At 33.4% G+C, this 11,398-nt stretch overlaps 1 protein-coding gene and 1 long non-coding RNA gene across 2 annotated transcripts; one reads left to right on the top strand and one right to left on the bottom strand.

Moving 5' to 3' along the window:
• The first annotated feature begins 225 nt into the window (after positions 1–225).
• Positions 226–1,393, top strand: LOC142241382 (uncharacterized). Its single transcript, XR_012723606.1, has 3 exons — positions 226–664; positions 883–1,042; positions 1,100–1,393. It is a non-coding gene; the product is annotated as an uncharacterized LOC142241382 (long non-coding RNA).
• On the bottom strand, positions 1,222–5,553 carry LOC142241377 (BOS complex subunit NOMO1). The gene is made up of 7 exons (XM_075313152.1): positions 5,372–5,553; positions 4,692–5,241; positions 4,377–4,631; positions 3,671–4,310; positions 3,436–3,614; positions 2,425–3,377; positions 1,222–2,353 (listed from the first exon to the last, which is right to left on the bottom strand). Exons 1-7 carry the CDS (start codon positions 5,515–5,517, stop codon positions 1,459–1,461), a joined length of 3,618 nt encoding a protein of 1,205 aa, XP_075169267.1. The 5' UTR covers positions 5,518–5,553; the 3' UTR covers positions 1,222–1,458.
• Positions 5,554–11,398: the final 5,845 nt, after the last annotated feature.

The raw sequence follows: 11,398 nt of genomic DNA, 5'->3' as shown, positions 1-11,398 counted from the left end.
TTATATTTAACGTATTGCCAATTTAAAATTTACTTTAACTCCGCAAAGTTCTATAACTTTTCGGTAAAAATTATTGTATTGTAAGTTCCGATAAATTGAGGTAAAATGTTGGGGTTTTAAATAATTAAAATGTGAATATCCACTAGACTAGACATTTTCGAAACTAAACTAAACTTTACATTTGTCAATTTTTTCTTTTTTTCGAAACAAAATATTTTAAATGGGGATTTGGTTTGGTTTCAGATATAAAGGGTTATTAAAATGCAAATCTCAAATGTCAAGTATGGTGTGTAACAGTGCAATGTGTGAGAATTTATTGGTTAAAAAAAATGAAAGTGAAAACAGTTCAATATCCTACAGAGAAAAATTATTTCGACTCTCCAATTATGTGTGGATGAATGTATGATAATTTAATTAACACTTTTGGATCATTTGTGCAAGCTAGTTTAAAAACTAAAGCATACTGAATCCGATGTTATTCACTATTGACGTCGCATCATAGTTGTCCACATCTAAGTGTCATAGGACATTATGAAGTTTCTTTTCATTGGAGTAATTTTGATTATTATATTTTCCCGTGGATGTTTTGGAGATACTTCAATTCAACAGTTGAATTCTTTAGCCGATTTTGAAACAAGTCGCAAAAAAGGTCATTATTTTCTGTGTAAGTAGTGTTTTGCAATACAATAGCAGCATCGAACAATTTGTTTTAATCGAAGTTTGTTCTCTCGGAGTCGAAGAATTATTGACATTGCGAGCAAACTTTACCTGCATAATGAAAAAGTCACGATTGCTTTCTATGTAGTGTACAACCAAAATGTCTAACTGGCTGATGGATTATACATGAGCATAGAGCTAGTGAGTAATTTTCGATACTTTCAGATTCATATTATGGTTGGCATGTATTATCTTGGATTTATTGGATCAAAGTGAAACTGCTGGTAGTTGCTTTCTTTGCTTACACAGCGTTTATATGGGCCACGCATTATATTAAATCATATAAAAAATGTACTGAACCTTCTCATCTTCACTTTAACTATGGGTAAGGAACACGACTCACTGCGATATTCAGTCTGCGATATTCACTGCCTTTTTACAGACATTATAGATCATTTGACAACAGCCCATATTATCAAATAGCGCAGAATATAAATCGATCTAGAAGACGAAGGCACTTATCGAGGAGAGGAATAGTACATCAATGATTAAAAGAATCCAGAGTTTTATATTTAAGAAAACATAATATCGTTTATGTTTTCCACCATTTATTGTATTGTTTATTTTTTTTTTTTGTTAATATATTATTACCCTTAAGATAGATTTACGAAATATTCACTTTATATTAAACACACAAAAAAATAAAATCCCTTTCGACTCATAAATAAAGCTAAAATCGTCTATTTAGTTTGTTGATCTCTCAAATATCAAGAGGTCGATCGTTTTCCCCATAGCCACCTTTTAAATTTTCTTTGTCTTTTTCTTCTTTATGTTGTTGATTTGCTCAGCCATTTGTTCGATTTCTTTCTGATTAATGGGCTCCACTTTTCTTTGGTTGTTTTTGGCATTCGTCTTCTGCTTCTGGGCCAAATCTTGGGCAAAGCCGTTTATCTTGGACCACACAAAATTAAGGAAACCTATGGCAATGTCTTGTTTGAAGAAGGCAATGGCAACAAGACCCACAAGTATTAGAGCTGATATGGAGTTTTGATTGAGATCACCTTCGAATGACTTAACTTCTGGACGGAAATCCAATTCCACATATACCGATGGTGTGTCAGCAACAAATTGCTCGCTTCGCACAGAATAGGTGTAGGTTTTGTCCGACAGTGTTGATTTCAATTCAACCACATAGGTTTTACCATCGAGAGGTATGCGTGGAAAGAATACCATAATACCTGGGTTATAGCGGGATTTTGGATTCAAAGGAGTATCCAGTCGTTGTGAGTAGACCGGTGAATCATAAGCTCCTTTACGATACATAATGATACGTAAAGTCTTGTAGAAGTCATTAGAGGATGCTGTGATGCGCGCTGTAACATCGACAAATGTAATGGGTGATATGGCTAAGAAATTTACGCCTTGTATATCAGCAGATGCTATTTTCACAGATCGAGTACTAGGAATGGAACGATCTACGTTGTTGCCCGGCGTTCCCGCATCTTTCACACGTATGGTGTAGTCGCAGCCCGGATTTAGGCCACGTATACGATATTTGCCATTCTTTTCAGTGGTTGCTTCTTCTTGATGATGGGCGCATTTATCGTCTGCTGTTGCCTCGATATTGACTTCAGGGAAGGGATCCCCATTCAGGGATGTTACAGCACCGAATAAAGAATAGGCTACACGTTTTCCACTAAACATGGCAAATAGATCGATAGATTATTTACTGGATTTTCAGTCTAAAAACACACTTTTTCTACTTACATCATTTCAACTTCCACAGTTTCTCCATTCTTCAGATCGATCATCTTGGAATTGGGATCAAATTTAAATTCCTTTAACATGGGGCGCAAAAAGTATTGTGATGGAGATAGGGAATGGAAGTTTATTGAACCATCATCAGCAGTTATCAAGTTTTTGCGATAACTTTCCGAACCGCTGAGCGATACCAGTACACCGCCCAATCCCTTACCTGTTTCATCCTTCACTTTGACAATAATTTCACAAAGCTTGTGAATACTGAATGACTTTGTTTGCGGATTGTACTCGGAGAAAACATATGATTCCTTTTCTCCTTTCAGCTCGTATTTAAGATTCTCGTTAATTGGGCCAAATTTGAAATCACCACTTTGCGAGGTCATTGCAGTTTGCGATTCAATATCAGGATTATTGGGAAAACTCAATGTTATTTTGGCATCTTTAATGGCTGGTATGACTTTTCCATTCAGAATTAAGCCTTTGGAAGCAATAAAATTGAAGGCAACATCAACACATTCATTAGTTCCAACAATTTCCTTGGACTGGGGTTCGAATAAAAGAATATCGCTTTTGGGTGTGATGCGTAGGACCTCCTCGGGCTTCAAATGTGTATCGTAGCGGAAAGCATACTTCCCATCCACTTTATGGGCCTCAGCAGTGGGTGTAATCTGAATTTTACCCAAGGCTGTGGACTCGACCACCAATCTCAAATTATTGGCCGACGATTCTGGTGATAAGACGCGAACACCCACTTTATGGGCAACAGCATTTATTATAATCGGATTGGTGTTGGATGTGCTGAATGTGGCAGGTAGGGTTTCCTCGTCATACAAATGACAACCTTCCAGTTTGATGGTATATGAACCGAATTTGGGAACACAGAATGTATTAACTCCAGCCAGCAATTTGAGATTGTCTGTTTGTGTGGCAGCTGTGGACGAACTATGAGCATATTTCATCTAAAATTTTTTGAAATTTAGTTAAACCGAAATTGTTATGGAATGTCGAACAACTTACAATGGCACGGTGACTAGAAATTATATTGACTTCATAACCATGTTGAATAAATTGTGGAGCAGTTTCAGAAGCGGATGCTACTTTAATCAATACCCTGGTAGAATCGAAACACAAATTCGATTGAGGTATGGTAATTTCATATGGTCCAGGCAAGACATTTTTGAATGAATACCTTCCACCTAAAAATCTCAATGAGTGAAGAAAATTGATAGCATGAATATTATTTTCAGCTTACCCTCAGCCATGGTCATTTGTTTCTGGCCCGTGGTTTGTCCATTTGCATCAAGAGAATGTAGTGTTACTTCAGTTTTGAGACAGGACATCTCAGGAGCATCTGGCAAGCAATTAAGGGCCCCTTCCAAAGTGGCTCTCAATTGGGAAAATACAATGTCCTTTACGGGATTATTTTTAACTTCAACTGTTTGTTGAACTGGGAAAAATTGAACACCATTGGAGCGATCAGCTTCTGTTGTTAGAACTTCAACAGTGAATTTTCCATTGGGCAAAAATGTACACCAGCGACCAGTTTCAGCATTAGTTGCAGCAGATGTATGGAATGTTGACCCTTGCTTGGTTATGCCCACATTAAAGGATTTCTTAGCTACTACACTGCCACATACTTCATAGGCGGATGGTACAATTGGAGGTAATGTAGGATTTGTCAACTGTAGCTGAATACGTTGCTCTGCAAACTCTAATTTATCTGACTCCACTTGTAAGGTGTAAAGACCGGCGGTTGCAATATTATCTAATGAAAATTGGCCTTTAGAATCGGTAGTAGAAATTTTTTGTCCGTTAAGTTTAATTGTCGCCCCTGTCACAGGTGATCCTTCATGGGAATGCAATACACTTCCAGTAACACTAAAACCGCTAATCTGTTTTGAAGAGAGTATGTAAAATTGCTGAATACTATGGTATTATACTTTTTAATGTTCATGTACCTTAAAGTCTTGTTTTATCTCCAGAGTATCCTTGGAAACTTCGATTTCAATAAATTGTGGTTTGATATTCAACTTTAAACCCTCTTTAATAACGGGCACCACAAGGTATTTTCCCGGTCGAACGTCTTTAAAGGCATAACTGCCAGCAGTATCTATTTCTGCATAGCAGGAAACTAATGAATCATATTGTGCATTATTATGAGAAACCGATGCAGAGCCAAGACCTTGTTTACTACATCTTAGAGCAGATGATGCCTGGAATTTTAGAATCATATGATGTAGTTAGGTACAGAATTTGTAAATAAAAATACCTACCTGTTTTTCCTTGAATAAAGCAATTCCCACGCCTTTCCCTAATTGTCCATAGTTATCGAATCGGCCATTCACATCGAAACCAGAGACAACCAATGAATTTTCACCCAATACTGTATTGCCGCTCTCAACTATAACCTTGTGCTCGCTCTTCTCGAAGTACCATTTTGGATGCGTAGCTTTCAGTACGTAAATACCTGGTATTATTGGCGTGAATGAGAATACACCATTGGCATCGGTGGTTGTGTGACGTGTATCTTTTCCATCTTCCGATTTTAATTCCACCGTAACACCTTTGGCTCCAGATGAGGTACCCAAAGCTACTTTGCCGGTTATACCGAAACCTTTGAAAACGAAATTAACATCTTTACCCAAGCTGCAATCATCAGTTTGGCCATCAAAGTTCAGTTTTATTTCTTCAGGTTCAAAACTCCAGCCAGGAGGAGGTGATATCTTAAGTAGATACTCTCCTTTATCGTATATAGGTAAAAAGTAATAGCCATTGGAGGGTGAGCAATCAGTTTTATCTTTCAAAGCTCCAGTTTTCGTTAATCTATAACGAGAGCCAAATTAGGTTAGTGTCTAATTATCTAGTTCATTAGATAGTGTATGTGTATGTGTGCGTTGCTCCCAAATTTTGCCGTATATGCATGTAACCCGCTTTTCCTCTCATTGATACTTACAATTTTACTTCAACTTTAGAGAAATCTATATCTTTCTGACTTTTGATAAAACCGCCACATCCTATTACTTCATTTGGGGCAGCAAAATCCACCAAAACGATAAATTTAATTAACAAAATTGAAAAAATACTATTGACCACCCTCATTTTTCTGCCCTATTCAGTCACCTGGGTGAAAAGAACCAAAATGCCACACATTTAAAATGAGGATGACCTGTCACAATTGCCCAGCTAGTGTTGCCACGTTTCACTCTACGTTACCGGCATTCATCTCTCAGTTAATTCTCATTTAAACACATTGTATTCCTAAGATATGGAAATGCTTTGAATTCAAATAAATCTCAATTTTGTTGTGCATTGAGTTTGTAGCGAAATTTATTAAATGCGTCCAATAAACAAATAATCTAATGGTTTAGAATATTTAATCTCAATATGTGTTCATATAAAGGGTGATTTTTTTATGAGCTATATGAACATTTTCAAAAACTAAAATTCAGAAAAAGGCATGAAATTTTTATTCGAATCCAAAGTACAGTCTATAAAATTTAATGTTTGCAGATTATTTCATGCAAATGTTGACCGCGATTGCTTCTCAAATGGTCCATCCGTTTAGTCAAATTTTTGCATACTCTTTGTGTCAATTGAAGTGGGCTTGTCTGTATAGACATTCTAACATTGCCCTACAAAAATATGTTGAAAATGTGTTAAATCCACGGTTGCCACTCGTGCCAAAATATCTACCAAAATTTGAAGACAATTTTGCACAAATCTACAAAATTAAAAAAAAAACAATATTTTTTTGTGTATAAATATCTCTTGAATTGTAAATGTGCCCAATTTTAAATATTTTAACGATTTTAGGTTGCGCCAACAACGGGGCTGCATATACAAAAAGAGAGAACTCACTCACAATGGATCATATGAAATTTTATTTCTATAGAAAATGTTGTCGAAAATTTTTCTATAGAAAATTTTGTCAAAAGAGTATATCTACAGAAAATTTTGTCAAAATTCTATTTCTATATAACATTTTGTTAAAATTTTATTTCTCTAGAAAATTTTGTCAAAATTTTATTTCTCTAGAAAATTTTGTCAAAATTTTATTTCTATAGAAAATGTCAAAATTTTATTTCTAAAGAAAATGTTGTCAAAATTTTATTTCTATAGAAAATTTTCTCAAAATTTTATTTCTATAAAAAATTTTGTCAACATTTTATTTCTATAGAAAATTTTGTCAAAATTTTATTTCTATAGAAAATTTTCTCAAAATGTTATTTCTATATAAAATGTTGTTAAAATTTTTTTCTACAGAAAATTTTCTCAAAATTTTAATTCTATAGAAAATTTTGTCAAAATTTGATTTCTATATAAAATTTTGTTAAAATTTTTTTCTACAGAAAATTTTCTCAAAGTTTTAATTCTATAGAAAATTTTCTCAAAATTTTAATTCTATAGAAAATTTTGTCAAAATTTTATTTCTATAGAAAATTTTGCCAAATTTTATTTCTATAGAATATTTTGTCAAAATTTTATTTCTATAGAAAATTTAAATACCACTTAGTTGGAGAGAAACGTTTTGCAAAATCTACCAAAATAACAAATAACAACCAAAAAGTAAAAAATTCATTTTAGGTAGAATTCTACCAACTGTGACAAGTGTGGTTAAATCTAGGCGGCCAATTGGCCGGTCCCGAAAGTAAACAATCTTCATTTAGTATCCTTTAAAAGAACACTGAAAACCAAATATTATATATCTTAATCGTTAGATCTCTTTCAATATATATAAGCATGTATCCCGAAAAAACACCGAGGCAGAGCTGCGTAGGACATACCCATGTAAAATTAATCAACTTTCCATTTAATAATAAGTATTTTACCAAAAAAAAAAAAAAACATCGCAAATGGGGTTGTCCTCCGTCGAGTAGTCAGATACCAGGGGTGTATAGGTTCAAACCAATAGCTTTCTTTCCAAAGTTGGAAACGTTAACTGGTGACTTTGAGTACATTTTATACTTTCATTTTCATGAAGCTACTACGGGAATGATTGCAATCCCACCTACATGCTCACAAGTCTGCTAAGAACTTAACTGCTAAAAAATTGTCAAGTAAAATTAACCCGCAACGAAAATATCAATTTACGATTTATTAACTGACAGTTAAAACTAAACGGAGATGAATGAACATGTCCATTAGACCAACTCATGATTTCTATACATTTTTCGCAAATACTTTAGGATTAAGATCACAGTATCAGAGTTTTAATTTACAAAGCTCAAGTATGGTATAGTATCTATAGCATGTTGTCAATTTGCTTGGAATAATTCGATTGTGTTTTCTTTCTTGCACAAGGTTAAAGGTCATTAATGTGTATATTAATATTAATTGTCATTGCTACGTTGGTTATCTCTCAATTAAATTGAGATTTTAGAATTTCCTTTCCAACTTCTTGATGGTTTTTATGTTTTACGGACTTTTATTGAGTGCATGATGATTTGTTTGTATTGTATTGAGAAGAATGATTGGATGCATGGGCTTTAATGCTAGGCATTCGTATTCGTAAGCATTGATTTTTCGGTACTTTGTTATTTTGAAGCGATAATATTGGAAATGACCATTGTTATCTCTCCATGACATGAGCAAATGTATTTTGTATTTTTTGTTAATTGTGCCACAAATTTGTGTTTTGTAACCAAAAACACCAACAACTGACTTCTATATACTATGCCATCCATTCGTACTTTCCTTTCCTCTCCCTACCATACGCTGCGAGTAAGAAAGAACACTCATTGGTTGGTTGACCAGATAAGACATTAAAAAATGAGTGCCTTTTTAAGCAATAACTGAACAAAAAAAAAAAAAAAACAAAAACAGATTTTTGAAACAAATTCGGCATAGAATTTAATATTGGGGTAATGGTAATTTTTCTTCTCATGAGATTTTCAATGATCATTTATGTAGAATTGCTTGGAACTCACTAAATATCATATTTTGAAATCGGAAATGCTTAAAGATCAACAAAAATATTGGTCACATGTCCATGGTGCTTCATTAACTTGACACTACATTTTGCGATTAAATTTTAGTTTAATTAATTAAAAGACATTTTTATAGTTATTAGACGGGTGGTCCAGTCTGGAATATGCCGCTTTCAATATCAATAAATTATGGTCTCGGATGAAAGTTCTGTTATAAATGCATACACTCAGAAAATTGTTTAATCTCAAATGAAGAAATTTCGCTTTATTGATACACTGACACACACGGAGAAGGCATATTATCATTATTCAAGCATTTTAAAACAACATTTTAGCGACAAAACTATCCCATGTTCCTCATCCAAAAATAACATGTTGCTCTTGCTCGTGATCATATTCCTCTGCGGTTAGGGAAGAGTCGAAAAAGGCCTAAGTATATAAATTAATTAATTATATTTTAATAAATTAATTTTAAAACATTTTAACTAAAGTGTATAAAAAACGCAGATGTTACGCCGATTTCACAAAAATAAGTAAATATTGTTGGACAAAGAAAATTTCAAAAATCAAGGTGGTAAATACAAGAAAATTTATTTGAAATAATTATTTTTTTCCCCTTGTTAAAGACAATTTCGAAGTTTGGGATTAAAAAAATTGGGATTAAAATTTGAAAAATGGGCGCATTATTGGTAAAATTTACAAATTTTAAGAAGTTTTATAAATCTTGCTTTCCCTTTTTTGTTCATTTAACGCAAAAAAAAAAATTAAAGGAATATTTCTCAAAACATAATAATTCCATTAACTAATATAGAATTAAATTACCCATACAAGGTTCACTTTTTTTGAGTGTACGAAATGGAGCTATCATTAACATAACGCCTTACATACACCATGTCCTACAAAGTATATGTGTTCAATCCCAGTCTTAACCAAACTCCGGAATGTGGATTATCCCCTCTCCGTAATACTCATGACATTTCTAAGTGTTTCAAAGACTCTCAAAGTGGTTTCACCGTAATGTGAAACTCCGTTCGGACTCGACTTTAAAAGGGATGTCCCTTGCTATTGAGCTAAATATAGAATCCGCCGGCATTCATTGATAAGAGAGAAGTAAACAATTGAACTGAATAGTCTAAGTGAGCTACCGGGCTGCCACTACACATAACCTAACCTAATTGAAGAAAGGGCATAAGGTGAGTACTATGTTCGTGTTTTTCACCAAAACACTAAATTAAAAGTGCGTAAATATATATGAAGACGATAACATTTTTATCAAGTCTCTTCAAATTAGGAATGGAAAAGATCCAATGTATTGATTGCGAACCATTTAATATTTCAAAATTAATTGATTAAAAAAAGTAACCGTGAAAATAAGCTGGTTTTCAGCTTGAAAACTTAACATAGTACTCAGCTTTAAGTTGGAGGTGACTATATTGTATCCCTAAAATTTACTAAATATAAATAAGTTATCTAATAATGATTACCATCATTTATAGTGTAAATTTCTTTATATTTTTGAATATAATAATAACCAATAATTTTTAATTGCATTGTCTGCATTGAAATCATCATTATATAGCTGCCGCAGTTTTTTGATAAATAAATTACGACAAGTTAAAATATGAGACCCCTTTCAAATTCTGTTTAGAGTCTTCATTTGAGCCACATATGTTTAAAATGAATTTGTTGTATTTTTTGAGTCTATTTTGCAAAATTTCATATCCAAGCATTTGACAGACACAGAACATAATAAATATTTTTATTATTTAAGATAATTAATTTCCATAAACCTAATTTTAGGATTGTTCAGACAAAAATAAACCCATCAGTAGTAAACATATGTAGATGTCATAAAGTAAGAGTTCCCATTTTTGTTTATATTGTCATAAAATAGTAAATGATTGCCGAAAGATACTTATGAAATGCCAGATAGGGGCGTATTTTTGCACAAGCAAAACATTATGATAATTGTTCGAAATTCACCCCTTCATTCTTCAAATTGTCCAGAATAGTTTGTTCAATGAATGTACACATAGCAAATGCGAAGGAGATATGAACAAATTTTATAGAATTATGTATGTTTGTATTATGTATTAATCTCCTAACCATCCATCTCAAAGTATGATGATCATTCATGATTATCGTCATCGAAATTAAGAATGGCTCTCAATGTGTAATACTGTGCAATTATGCTCTTAGAACCACTGGCAAAATAAAGCAAAGATACTATCAATGCCGATACACTCATACATGCTACAATATATATTGTAAAGAAGTGAAATACAGGTCTGGTTTGAAGGCCTTTTTAGTACCATGCCAATTGTGCTCTTCCATGATCAGAGAATGAAGCCGACCCATTTTTGCCGGCGGCGGCTGACACTAATTTTTTGCCTCCGGCGGCGGCGGCTTGATGGCTAAGCCTATATAAATTCGTCTATTCGGCGGCGGACAATTATCCATTATAAAATCGATTTGAGGTAATCCGAATGGTAATGAGATTAGTTGTACAACCAAACTTACAATCAAATTTTCATTTCATTTACATTTTCTGAGCTAAATGGTTGCAAAGCTATTATAGAAACATGATACTGATGGATTTTGGGTTGAAAGTTAAACATTTTAACAAAAAATACAACAATTATTAATAAATTTTTCTGATTTAAATCAATATTTTTGATTACTTGGCGGCTAATTATGAGTCGAGATGAGTCGATATATTCGGCGGCGGCTTCGGCTGGAAGAAACTGGTCGGCGGCGGCTAAAATCGGCGGCGCGACTCGGCGGCTTCATTCTCTGTCCATGATCTGCATACATAAACCAAAGATGCTCTCAACCATGAAACACTCATACATAATTAATAATATATTGTAATAAAGGGATAATAACGTACTTTGAAGGCCTTTTTAGTAATTTGCATTACAAACAGAGAAAAATAGGTTTGAATAGGTTTACCGGCTCAAATGTGATAAAAATGTTTATTTTGCCATTTTTTCCATGATTTTTTAATTTTTTAGATATAGATTCAATCAAAACTTCGTCGCTAATTGAAAAAG

Source organism: Haematobia irritans, chromosome 5 (genome assembly GCF_050003625.1).
Source record: "Haematobia irritans isolate KBUSLIRL chromosome 5, ASM5000362v1, whole genome shotgun sequence".
Lineage (NCBI taxonomy): Eukaryota > Metazoa > Arthropoda > Insecta > Diptera > Muscidae > Haematobia > Haematobia irritans.
This window is presented reverse-complemented; position numbering and strand designations above follow the sequence as displayed.